At 32.3% G+C, this 14725-nt stretch overlaps 1 protein-coding gene across 1 annotated transcript; it reads left to right on the top strand.

The window, feature by feature from the left end:
* Positions 1–10933: 10933 nt before the first annotated feature.
* LOC125224078 (non-specific lipid-transfer protein 1-like) lies at positions 10934–11774 on the top strand. The gene is made up of 2 exons (XM_048127425.1): positions 10934–11345; positions 11502–11774. The coding sequence occupies exons 1-2, from the start codon at positions 10999–11001 to the stop codon at positions 11509–11511; spliced, it is 357 nt and encodes a 118-aa protein (XP_047983382.1). The 5' UTR covers positions 10934–10998; the 3' UTR covers positions 11512–11774.
* The last annotated feature ends 2951 nt before the right edge of the window (positions 11775–14725 follow it).

Below are 14725 nucleotides of genomic sequence, written 5' to 3'. Positions count from 1 at the left end.
TTATTCCCATAGATTTGAATAGATTTAATTCTATTAAGACAAATCTTAGATGGATTAAAATAAGTATTAATCCAATTTATCCTTATCTTATGGATTTATATCCTAGATAGATTAGGATAAAGATGATATATAAGAAATCCTTATTTAATTGAATTTAGATAAATTTATTTATCTAAGAAATCCTAAGAAATGTTTAATATATTCTGGATGTCTATTCTAAATAGAATAAAGATTTGTATAAATCTTGGTTGATAGGATTTTATTTTTATCTTATGGATAATGATGGAACTGATTCTATCTAGTAATATCCTAGTACGATTTAAATAATGATAATCTTAGATCAACGTTATCTTGAATTGTAGGATTGATTTTATCGAAATAAAATCTTGAATAATCCTAAATGGATTTAGATAGTTAACTCTATCTTGATAAATCCTATCAGTAATTGGATAATTATGATCCAATATAAAAATTAATTATTTAATTAATTCTCCCTTGACTAGATTAAATAATTGTCGATAATTATCCTGTGTTTAAATGCCATGCATTAGATGGATTTATCTGTTTATTTGGTGTTTATCTATTTTAAGTGGATTATCTGCTTTATCTGCTTATGTGATAATTATGCAAAAACCATATAAAAATATCTAAGTGATGATTACAACAAGTGCGTTGTATATGGTCTCCATCGGTTGGACTGTAAAATTTTGTGAAGCTGATTTTCTAATATTATCGCCACCTACAGAGTAGGGACAATAATCCTACGAAAACAGTAAGTTCATAAGGGCAGACTTCTCACATAATAAATAGAATGAACTAGAAAGTGGTTCCCAATATTATTGCCACCTGCAGAGTGGGGACAATAATCCTAAGGAACTGCGAGTTTCAGGGTTCAATCAGAATTTATGAGATAGCTTGATTTTGTTATCAACACATGAACATTGTTATGGGAGTGTGTTGTAGAAATAAAATTCTGTAATGCTAAATCTGATGGTCGCGCTTAGGCAGCATTAGGCGTGTCAACCTCCAGAGGAGGAAGCTATTGATGCGTTGGTGTTGTGACCAGTAAAATTGTCAAAATTTTAATGCGTATTAACCTCCAGAGGAGGATACAATTTATTAATTTTGCAGTTGTAAGATACATAATTGTTTTGTGGTTATTTGTGATTATGTATTGAGCATGAGTATGTGATAATAAGTTTATTTGCCAAATCTTCATTATGTCTTTTAATATTTGTCTGCGATCCTTATAGAAAGTAAACTCGAATGCCTAAATTATGTAGACCGAAAACGAAAGTGGATAAGATTCTCATAGCTGAAAGCTTGAAGTTTATACTCAAATGATTCATGTCCTCCATTTCCTCGACATAATTCCACGAAGAATGTTCAAGAATGCATTATGCATGTACTTGACAAACTCTTTGAGGAATAAGGTCAAGCTATTTTCCTTTAAGTAGCTCGACAAGTCTTGGTTAATGACAATGAAAGATGGATATCAATAGAATCTGTCAAGATGATTCGATTGGAATATCCTAAAGTGACAGAATGTTTTGAGGATCTTTTGATCACTTAAATAGTTTCTGACACAAGTCATCGCCTAAAGTAACAAGAAATGACTATAAGAAGGTTTAACTGAAAAGTAGAAAATCTTCAGAATAATAGTCTTTGTGTTACTATTAGAGGAAAGTAACATGATAGATGACGAATTCATAAAGGCTGCATTTTTCTTAAGTCCTAGTTCATTTGAACAAAAGACTAGATATGGAAATGGGAGAGCTTGGATTGTCATCAATGTTTGTTTAAAGCGAGAAAAGATGCTTTGTGAGTTGGATTGACCTATTTTATAGAAGGACAATGACTTACATGACAATGCAACTTCTAAATAAGAGATCTTGATCCAGTTAGGTTTTTGTTGCAGTGGGAGCTATTAATGCTCAACTATTGTTTTATGGTTGATGCTTAAGGCATCATAGTATTAAAATAATATAATTGCGACAAGGTTGAGTATTCAACAACACATCAACTTCTTAATCATTGAATGATAAAGTATTTATTGCTCTTAGTCTTAAGGCCAAGAAAATACTTAGAAATTGTTCGAACTGATCTAGACTATCAAGATTTTAACATTTCGTTAAATAGCTTGACAGTTGAGAAAGTCTGTTTAATGCACTTTGAGTTAGAATCATTTGATTTTTCAAGAGATTCAGAATACTTATAGAAGTGCAACATAGAAAGACTAGCAAGTCTTAATGGTTTACACCATAAGGAGACGAGCAAAGGGTTATGATCAGTAGTGGGAGTCTAATCTCCATTAACGAATCCAAGCATTCATCTAATGAATGGGATAGTTATGTAAGAAGGAATCAAAGTCTTTCTAAGACAAGTTTGATTAAGTGATGAGTTGTACTCATTAAAATCTTATCATTGATGGGATAAACATTAAAGAAACTACCAACATCAGTACCTTCTACAAAACACGAGTTGTGGACTAGAGCGTCTCTAGTCTAGCACATCTCAAGGTGGAATGTTGTTCCAACACGTGTTGGAAAAGTGTCCAAGAAATTGGAGTTGAGTACTGAGGCATGTTTTAAGGTTTGTCCCAAATGATGTAAGGTTATAAGTTCTGTAATCTTCAAAGATATAATTCTTGTATGAAGATCAAGAGATGAACTACAAGCCTAACAGCGTGATAACTCTCAAAATAAAGAGAGAGATATCGGATTTTCCACATTACCAAGAAGTCATACCATTAGAAACTTTTGCACTAATAAAATCAACTTCAGTACCTAAGATTGTAAGAACCATATCGTAGTGGGAGCGTTCCACTGGAACACAACAAGTTCATGGGTCTAAGAGTGTCGTAAGACTCAGTCTTAGATCAACTTGAACATAATCCCTTTAACTACAATGTAGTATTGGTTCATTTGGATATTCATCTTTGAAAAGGTGATAGATTTCAAACTACAATCTAAGATAGACAACATGTTTTACAAGACTTGCAAAACTACCTATAGGCTGTGTCAGTCAGTGGGAGCTAGTATATTTGCAAGTGTAAATATGGATCTCAAAAGGCTAGACAATGACAATGGGTTATGCCCAAAGAGAATTATCTTCTCGCTATCGTTGTGCCAGGATTTATTTGATCCTATTGTCTATTAGAACTTACATAAATTAGAATGTATGTATTATGATTGTCAAGACAGCCTTCTATAAATAGAAGTCTTGAGGAAATCATCTACTAGAACATTCTAATAGATATGTAATTAAGGGCAAGAAACGCATGATTGGAAGCTCATATAGACCTTCGTGGTCTTAGGCAAGCATCTAAATCATAGTATATGCATTTTATCAAAATTGTCAAATATTTGGAATTTGACTTGTGTCCTTAACAGTGCTTTAAGCACAAGGAAGTTGAAAGTGCATTATGTATGGTATTATTGGTACTCTACGATGATGAAATCTACAAAAGTTGCAAACAACTAAGATTGGCATCTGGCGTAGGAAACTGGTTGTCTACCCAGTTTAAGATAAATGATTTAAGAGAAACTAATTACATTCTTAGCATCTAAGTCCTTTTAAGATTGCTAGAAAGAATGTTGAGATTCTCTTAGGAATCCTATATCTACACATTGCTTGGAACATTTAAGCATTAGAAATTCCATGAAAAGGTTTATACCTCTCAAGATGGAATTGTCTTGTTTCTAGTCAAGTGTCGTTTGACACTTAGTGAGATCAAGAATTATGAGACTAGTTCGGAGATAGTTGTCTCATATATGCTATAATGTGTACTAAGTTTGATATTAGTTATGCTTATACATAGCAAGTATATATCATATTAACCATGGCAAAGGATTTTGATTGAGGTAATGAATATACCCTAGTGCTTGAGAAAGACTAGTAACTATATTCTAGTTTACCAGTCATTCATGTAATGTCCTTGGGGTTACACTGTCTTAGTTTTATGACTAATCAGTGATCGAGTAAGTCATCCTCTGAATATGTGTTTACCTTAGGAATATCTTCCTAATAGCTTTAATCGTAAGTTTGAGTATGCCTATGAGTATTATTTTTTGATTACTCTAGTGAAGGCTAACTCAAGGGACACACGAGTTTATTAAGCTAAACAATCACATATGGGGATGAAATTAATTAAAGATCAAGTACGCAGCAAAGACATTATGGTGACAAAGATATTATCAGAGAACAACCAAGCAGATTTTTTCTTTCACTTGGTGAAATGAATGGTAGTTCGATATATCTAAAATCAATACCTGCTTTGTGTATAAGTGGGAGAGTTTTTGGCAGTGGGTATACTCGAAAGCATGTTTTGAGTATAAGTGGGAGATTGTTAGGTTTGGTATACTGAAAAACATGTTTCGAGCAAGTTTCGCTCGAATAGAATCTTGCTTGTATACGTAAAACTCTATAATCCACTTTTAACCTGATTCAGTATTATTCGAGCAGTCTCGCACGAATAGAATCACTATTATTATTACATTGTGTTTGCTTGTGCATTTATAAGATGTTTTACAAACATTTAAATGCATAAGAAGTAAACAAAGTCTAAGTCTTTTGCTTAGTAGACCGGTTGTGGGCGTCGTCCACTTTAAGGTAACACGGTCAGATCTATGCAATGCTTTGCAAAAGAAAAAGAAGAATTTCACAACCTAGATAGGCTTTGGCTACCTATCGTGAAAGGTTGCAATGTCAGTCCGCATATTTCTAAGCCTTACTGAAATAATTTGACATTGGTGTGGTATAGCACTGAACGGATCTAACAGCAAGACGTATCTTTATGCTATCTACTGAAAGACTAGGTCTTGATAAAATATTATTTCTTAATCTACATATGTTAGCATTGAGCATACGGTATTGATTATGCACTACTTTGACTTATCAAATGGTGCGGGTTTTTCGCAACCCAATAATCCTGATATACTGGGTAGTGGTGATTAATATCTAGCGGTGCTAGGATTGCTATTATGTTGAAACGTGCACGAGGTGAGTCTCGTTTGATAATGTCCTCAAGAGGAGCTCGAACAAGGTTTTATTATTCGGAAAACTGGCCAGTTGGAGTTTTATTACTCTATGAATAATAAATAAATGTTTCTTGCTATGTCCACTCTTGGAATTAATAAGATATTAATTAATTAAGTCCATAGCAGACATTAATTAATTAATGGACATTTATATCTTAAGCGCGGGAAATAAATAATAAAAGTGGAAACCCGGATTACTTGTAATTTCGGATTTGGATGGGGAGAGTTCAATATTACTTCTGTAGTGGCTGCTCGTAATATTCCAATATAAGCTTGTATTAAATTGTGGGTTCAATTTAATTAGTAAAAAGCTAATTGGGCGAGCCCATATCCAAAACCTTCCATAGATCCCTGTCTGGGCCCAAAAGGAACTTAATATAAATAGGAGAATAAAGGAGACAGAATAATCACAATTTTCATTACTGAAATTTTCGAAAATATCAGCCCCATCAGCTGTAGGAATTTTCGAATTCCACACCTTTTCCCAAAAGGATTTCTTCTGTCTTCTTTATTCGAGTCCTAGTATTTTGATAAGATCAGCCCACCCTGATATCGAGATACAGTTCGGGAACCAGTCAGAAGATCCGTGGTCTAGTATTGAAGATCATCACGTGGAGAAGGCGCGAGCAATCGACGATTCTTTGGAGAATCAAAATCGGTAACTCTAAACCGTAGAATTCATGTTTTAGGATTTACTTTCTTTGAGCATGAATTATTTGCGTTCTAGCATGCAATTATCTGTTTAACATGTGAATTGATTAATCGCATAATCGGTCAAATAGATCCTACGTCTGATTTATTTGTTTTGTACAAGTCTTCCGCTGTGCAAGGGGCACCAAACCCCATCAGGAATATCGTGCAAGACCGATTAAGAAAGTTGTTTTGTTCAATTTTGGATGGTTTGATCCGACTCCACATCCACATGGTGGTACAATTGTTCATCCGAAGTACAAAATTGTAGAAGTGAATACACTGAAGGAGTACTCGAAATATGATCCCTTCGTCTTAGCTAAACAAGCATCTCAAGTTTACTTTGTACCTTTTCCGAGCAAGAAAAAAGATAAGGTAAATTGGCGAGCAGTGCTCAAAGTTCGAGCAAAGAAATTCGATCCTAGTTACACCACTATGAAAGAAGCAGAAGAAGATGCAGCTTTTCAAGAAGATGAAGTGGAAGTTCATGAAATTTCTGATAATGAGCGATTCATAGACCCTGCACGTTGTGATTCTAGTGGCACAATGAAACAAGAGAGAAACAATGAGCTAAATTGTACCAATATAGAGCTGTATTAAAAGAGATTAAAATGGGCTGAAATCATGGTAGCTATTACCTTATCAGCAAATTTGACTCTTGTAACCTAGAGAAGAACCAAAGAATGTTTTTATCCATCTTTATGAAAGAGTCCAAACAAGACAATGTTCAGTGCCAACCTTCTTTGAGTGGCCAGTGAGAGTAGATACTACTTGGCCTGATGATCTATCAAAAACTACAGCATTCGAGTCTGCCCCAGCAGTGGCAATGAGATCCTAAGAGAAACATCCAGAAGAAGTTGCAAAATAAGAAAACATTTAATGAAAAATATATACAGTACCTACTAATATCAGAAGGGAAAATTGCAGAGTAATAATCAACAACATATGCTATAGATATTCACGACGATCGATAAATATTTGAACCAGATGCGTGAGACTAGAGCATCAAGCTTGAATACATGTGTGTGGAAGCAATTTTGGCAAACAACAATCATACATCACAATACTAAAATGAAAGCGATCAACAATGATGAGGAGGAGAAGGTTGCCAAAACGCGTCAGCCGCCAACCCTTATAATAACTGTAACTCACATCAACCCACACATCATTGATATCTTATTCCTGAAAAATATTAGTGGTTTATATGAGCCACAACTCAGTGTATTTAACCCTACCTTTAATTCCAAATCCCAGATATCAAATACATTCATTCACCAACATATATCACCGGAAGTAATAAATATCATAAACAATTTAATATTCATATGCATATGTCTCTCCGTCCTTCTCATTATTCTGTGACAAATCAAGTCTGGTATCTGCCTGGGATTTTCATTGTATACGACCCGAAGGTCCCTTTTAAATATTTGACCTTTCCACGAAGGCCCCTCTTTGATTTGACCTTTCCACGAAGGCCCCTCTTTGATTATTTTCTTTGACCCGTAGAACCCAGGGCAAGACTGTCACATATCCTCTTTAGTTCAACGATTGAAGATATTCTAATGCCATATAAAAACATATTAATTGCACCACTCACATATTCATTGCACCAATCACATATCCATATCACATTTCACAAAATAATTCCAAATAACACTACTATATCAAATTCATATCATATAATCTAAATATTTACTCCACTCTAACACATAGCGATCAATCACATAAAATATGTAAAATTAAAAGTGTGATTAATACACACCTGAATACGATAGGTTAACTGATTAAGCTCCTAATTCCATCTACTAATTTACCCCTTATCATCAATCTATTTCTGTTTCTATTTCCATTTCCACTTCTTATAACTTTTGTTCGCCTCCTTTTTTTTTTTCTTCTAAGAACTTTTGTTTCTGTCTTTCCTCCTAATACCTCACTCACGTATATAAATATATAAGGTTAAGTTTATGTTCTGCCGACTTAAGCTGTATAAAAAAAAATAATTTGGCTTATCTTTACCTATACTCATCACACATGCACTACTAAAAACTTAATACTATTATTGTATTACCTAATAGGATAGATATAAGAAAATGAGATCACACTAGTCCATGCACACACTCACGTTATTACACATGCCCAAACTTTAAAATTATTTATTTACTACTTAAAATACACCTAAACATACCCACTTATATATATATATACTCTCTCTGTCCCATAAAAGTTAATACAAAACTTTTGGGCACGGAGATTAAGAATTTATATTAAATAAATAGGAGAGATGAAAAAAGTAGTAAAGATAAGAGAGAGTAAAGTAATTGATGGAATAAAGTAAGAGTGATTAGATGTTTTGTTTTTAGTTAAAAAAGGAAATGACTCAACTTTATTGGGACGAACTAAACAGGAATACGACTCAACTTTTATGGGACGGAAGGAGTACAACATATAATTATTACAATTAACATTATAAATAAATCTGCAATTACAAAATAAACTATACCAATATACAAAATGATGCAAGTTTCAGGTTAGGGATGTTACAGGAGTATCATATCTCCCTAAATTTTCCACCCAATTTGTGTCATTGGATAGGATTGCATTTATGCAATGCCACGATGCTTCTAGTTATATGATGCGGTTGTAAACATAATAGATTAAGATTTTCGTGACCATAACTGATGGAGTCTGCTCATGACATATGATAAAAGACGTTGCCATTACATTGTAGTACATAAATATATTGTATATCAATTTACATATATATTAATCAAATTGAACACATATTACTAAGATGCACTTTTTATTAGCACTACAACCAACTGCAAGTATATAATATAAGGAAAGATATGATTGCAAATTTTGTATCATATATAATCGGCGTCATATACTTTTGTTGTGCTATAAAAATTGTCTCCTTTTCTCTCTTATTAGGTGGGTCTATTCCCCACTTATAACAATCCAATCACTTTTTCTCTCTATATATCTTTCTCATGATTTACCATTTTTGCATTAAAACACATGTCGTTCCCAAAAGACACAGGTTTGGGAATAAAGTGGGCTTTAAGGGCTTCATTAATTATTCTATACAACTTAAATACTACTCCCTTCGTCCTTCATTAATTGACACCAATTTTCTTTTCTTTTTTTCGTCCCCAATTAATTGACACCATTACTTTTTATTATTTTTGGTAATGGATCTCATATTTCACTAACTCATTCTACTCTCATTTTATTATAAAATTAACATATAAAAATAGGACACACATTTCACCTACTTTTTTCCATCAACTTTCCACAAATTTACTAAAACCCGCACCATGTCAACCAATGCCAATTAATGGGGGATGGGTGGAGTACTACCTCCGCCTTAAAAATAGATAGTACTATTTTCATTTTGGGCCGTACCATAGAAATAGAAATTTTTGAATCCTTCTATTTTTGGACGTAGATTTCACAATACACTAACACTATTTCCACTAATTTTTCTCATCATCTCTTTTACTTTATCAAAAAAAAATTTCCTTCTAACTTACTTTATCAATTTTGCTCTCCTACTTTAATTAATTGTGCATTAAAACTCGTGACGTTTTAAAAAAATTTTGACGAATGTAGTACTCCCTCCGTCCCAAATTTGGAGTGACATTTTGCCATAAAAGTCCATCCCACATTTGGAGTAACATTTAGAATTTACTATATTTGCACATAACATTTTATCCCATTATTCACTCAAATTACACCCAAATGTCATTATATACACAAAAATAAACCAAAACATAAATCAAAATCTAAAAGTCTACTCATCTCACTTTCCACCAACTAACTTCATTTATTACACACTCCACCTCTCACTTCATTAATTACATACTCTATCAATTTTTTAAAACCCGTGCCATAACTAATTGTCACTCCAAATGTAAGACGGAAGGAATAGTCCAAGAACAAAATGTGTCAGACCAACAAATAAAGGTTTTCTTTTTCAAATTTCTATGCGTTCTCCACCAAATTCTACACATATAAGGAAAATACATCAAGCGACAAAGAAAAATATATATTTTGAATAATTTGTTAGGTATGGAGTAATAAATATACAGCAATCTAGTTCTGATTTCCAACTATAAGTCTATAACCTAAACGCATTAGTTACTTTTGAAACTTCCGATGATTAATAATTTTTGTAGCTGGACTATTTTCTACTAAAAGGCGTTTACTACCCAGATATTAATACGAAAGATATTTATTAAAAATTAATTAAAAAATGTATAGTCCGTGGAATAAAGAAGCAATCAGAAGCTGCCAGAGCACGCATGTTAACTTTCAAATCGCAAAATATTGATTTTACATTTTTTTTAAATTAAATTTGAATATATTTAATCTTCACCCCATGCCATCTTAAAACAAAATGCTGAATCGACATATTAAATGTGGTCTCACATGCAGCCATCATCTTCTGTTTTCTATTTACCCATTTATTTATTTATATTTCTAGGTAAAAAAACTACACATTTAACCAGTATTATTCTGCACCGACTCGAGATTAAAAAAAATTAGACCATAGTCACATGTTTGTTTGCCTAACATAAGAATTGTGACATTTACCCAACCCTAAACCACCCCTCCTCCATCCCACAAAAATATGTTCTCTTTTATTTTTAATCGGTCTCATAAGAATTAAAATCTCTCATTTTCAGTTTATTTTATAAAAATATGCATTTTTTTTTAATTTTCAAAACTCATTTCACTCTAATGAGAGTATATATATCTAATCTCCACTAATAATATTTTAATTATTTTTTTTTCTTTCTTATTTTATTAATTATATGCAATAATATTTATATCCAACTAAATATATTAGATGAAGGTAGTACTATATAGTATACCCCAAATAGTAAATTCCACCTCGAATAGTGGAAAAAAGCCTAACACGTAACAAGTTCCACGCACCGATTGAAAATCTATCACCACAAGTCAATAAATTGAGGATTTGAGTTATCTCAAAAGAATCAATAATAGCCAATTTTAAAAAATTGTATGGACACACATTTATCCAATGTCAGGGCCTCAAAATTGGACTTTGCAGTCCTGAATTTGTACCCCCAAATAAACGCAGCATTAATTCCACACAACTACCTTTCCCATTTCCACAGATAATTTTATTTTTCACCCCAAAAATCATCACCAATTTTTTCCTATATAAACCACTCCAATTCCACACACTCAAACCATCTCACCTTCTCATCACTCAAAACAAAACCACATCAATTATCAACCAATGGCTTCCATGACCAAGGCATTGTGTGTGGCCCTCATCGCGGCCGTGCTGGTGGCCTCGGCCGCACCGGCTGCTGAGGCGGCCCTCGGGTGTGGCCAGGTGATCTCATACTTGACCCCTTGCCTCCCTTTTGTAACCAACCGGGGCCCCCCTGGCAACTGCTGTGGCGGAGTTAAGAGCCTCTACGGCGCCGCCAGGACCACCCCGGACCGCCAGTCCGTGTGCACGTGCCTCAAATCTCTCGCGAGCTCCTACTCCGGTATCAACCTCAACAAGGCCGCCGGACTCCCTAAGCAATGTGGTGTCAACATCCCTTACAAGATTAGCCCTTCCACCGATTGCGCCAAGTAATTTCCTCTGTCCTATTTAAAGTGACACGTTTCCTTTTTAACTATATATGTCACACATTTCTAAAAAAAGAAATATGTAACACTCTTTTATTATCACTATATAAAATTTTGTGTCGAAAAAGAAATGCTGACTTATTGTCGTTGCTGCTGCAGGGTGAGGTGAATTTGAGTTTGAATTTGGAAGAGATCATTTTGAAGGAGTTGTCTACGTTAATGTTTCTTTAAAATAAATAGTCATGTTTAGTGAATAAAGAGTTTTTGGGACCCAGTTGGCAAGTTTTATTTCACCTTGGGGTGAAAGTAAAACTTTCCCATCACCTTTTTAGTTATGTATCGAGTCAGTTTCTCCTTCATTTATCGAGTCACGTCTGCGCTTATGTATTCTCATCAAATTTAATGGAGTTATTGCTATTTCAATTTACAGAATTACAGGTCACAGTTTTGCAGATTATTTTATTTTATACTGACATAATCTATTGCTATTTCAATTTACAGAATTACAGGTCACAGTTTTGCAGATTATTTTATTTTATACTGACATAATCTATTTCTCCATCAAAAAAACACAAACCATAAATATATGTCTGCATGAATTCGTATCATTTACTTCATATCAAACTTATATCACCCTAACAACTTCTAACTAATATTTCCTTGTCCGACAATAAGAGTCTCATTTCTTGGCTTAATGAGTTTTAGAAAATATTAAAAAATGTAATTGGAAAAAAGTTAATTAGCAAAATGTCTGTTTTTATGCTAATAAAGATTCTTTATGTAATCGTGTCTCGTCCATTCCAAAGTTGATATTTTTCTTAGACACGTTTTGATAAAGTTTATTGACATAAAACTAGCTAGTTATCATTTACTTCAAATTATATCTTATTATTACGATACGATATAAAAGGTCTTTTAGAACTCTTTGCACTTTTTGAATAGCGAAATTATTTATATTAAACTAGCAACACACTCGAATTACTTATGAACATGAACACAAAAAATAAATTAAACTAAAAAAAAGTAAGCAAAATTTTGTAATATGAAGTTAGACGATAAATCAATACTAATCACTATAGTGACACTTACTAATAATCCTTAAAAGACTTTGAGGAATAAAGGAAGATAATCAGATAATGTGTGTCAAAATATCATTATATTATATCCGTAGCTATATCCAACACAACTCAATAAATAGAAGAAGATAATAAGATCAAAATTATCCATATTCTGTCACAAAATCAAAATTCCCATATAGGATATTTCGAAAATTGTTCTTCTCCATCTTATGATATTTTTCTCTTCCCTTGTATAAAAGGTCTTTCTTTGATAAGGAATAGTATTCCTTGCTTATTTTATCCGGTCTATTATCTATCAAATTATAATTTAAAATAAATTTAATTTCATGAATTCAACAATGAATTTTCAAAAATCATCCTATAAAAATATTTGGAAATTGAATTTATTAATCCAAATATACTTTCATTTGTCAAGTGCCTTAAGCAGTTGTATGAATATATTATTTAAAACGGATAAATATAAAATAGCATAAAAATGGTTTTCCAATATAATTCATCCGTTCTTAAAATATATAAACTTTTAAATTTAGGAATAGTTAAAAAATAAATATATTTATCCATCATTTTATTTACAACTTATATTATTACATTACACTATTAATAATATATAATCCACTCTTCGTTAACACTATTTACATTATCATTTATCTCTCTTTCTTTACCGGTTTTAAGTTAAAATCAATCCAAATCAAATGTTGATATCTTACGATATACATACAATATTACAATTTACAAATAATATTTTATTTTAAATTTTGATTTTGCAAAGCGGGATAAGGATTTTACTATATAGATACAGTATTACAATTTACAACTAATATTTTATTTTAAAATTTGATTTTGCAAAAGCAGCTATGGACATATGGTCCTTCAATCAAGACCAATTTAATAAATGTGAACTGTCATATTGATTAATGAAGTGAGAGAAAGACTTTACTGATTATGTAGATATTTTCATTTGCATGTCTGTTTGATTCATTAATTTGTTGCTACTGGGATTTTAAACAAAAGTAAGAAGTGAAACTATCTGCACAGTATAATTTTAATTTAAGTAACAATATGGAGGAGGGTGATTAAGTAACTCGAAAAGTAATGGGAAATTCGAAATTTTTTATAATTGACATTTAGGCTCCGTTCGGTGTTACGGAATTGAGGTTGTGGAATTGAAATAGGAGCCTTCAATTCAAATCTGATGTTTGATACCGCAAAATATCTGGATTTAAAATTTAAATTACAATTCTAATTCCTTACAATTTCACAATTTGAATTCCATATCAAAAATAAAATATTAAAATTCCAAATAGTTATAAAATTGAACATTTTCACACGCTACATAAACAATAAACGTAGCACACTCTACAACAATCATAGACATATAGTTGCACACAAAGATACCCAATCACACCTACATATACAAACACATTTACACATACAGACACACACAGATTCACACACATACATACACACAGTTACACACATAGAGTTAAACACACACACACGCACTCACAACACACAATTACACTCGCATACTCACATAAATACATATCCACCCACCAATCCTAATCCTTGACTTCAGCAATAAGCAAAATCTGGCAGCAATATAAAAGTAAAAAAAATACAATTGCAACCTGCAAAAACAACATGAATTGGATAAATACATTAATTGCATCCCATAGAATATTAATGCATGCTATATGGGGCTGCATGATTTGTTTTTGGATCTACATGATGGCATCCAATTCCGAATAAAATTATTCTGAGCATAAATCTCAGTTTTTTAAATTTTCTCATTATTATAATCTGTTATTCAGAATTTTCTTTGTCACATAAAAATATGGGTATTTCATAAGATTACTTCCGAAATTACATGTTTAATTCACGAATATATCTAGACTTTAAATAACAGGATTATAGACATACTCCTACAGATCAATTGAAAATATCTCATTGCAAGTTTTACTTTTTGTAGATAAATGCTAACCACTCCAGACATTCCACTAGTTTTGTTGTTTTTTTTTATATAAACTAAAATACTCAAGCCAAATAATAGCGAGCAAAGAATACATTAGAAAAAACCCGCAACTACCAACTTAATAAAAACAAGCAAAAATAGAAGCTAAACTCCAGACACTCAACCAGTTTTATCAGACCAGAAGCTAAACTCCAGACACTCAACCAATTTTATCAGAGCTCAAATTTTCTAGTCAATTACCTTAACTAGAAGTTTGAATATCGCATGGCCAATATAATATGTAGGAAAGAGAAAATTTTAATAAGAGACAAAATTCTCAAAAAGTATTGTTT

Source organism: Salvia hispanica, chromosome 1 (genome assembly GCF_029641045.1).
Source record: "Salvia hispanica isolate PSC_SH4W2 chromosome 1, Shi_PSC_v1, whole genome shotgun sequence".
NCBI lineage: Eukaryota > Viridiplantae > Streptophyta > Magnoliopsida > Lamiales > Lamiaceae > Salvia > Salvia hispanica.
This window is presented reverse-complemented; position numbering and strand designations above follow the sequence as displayed.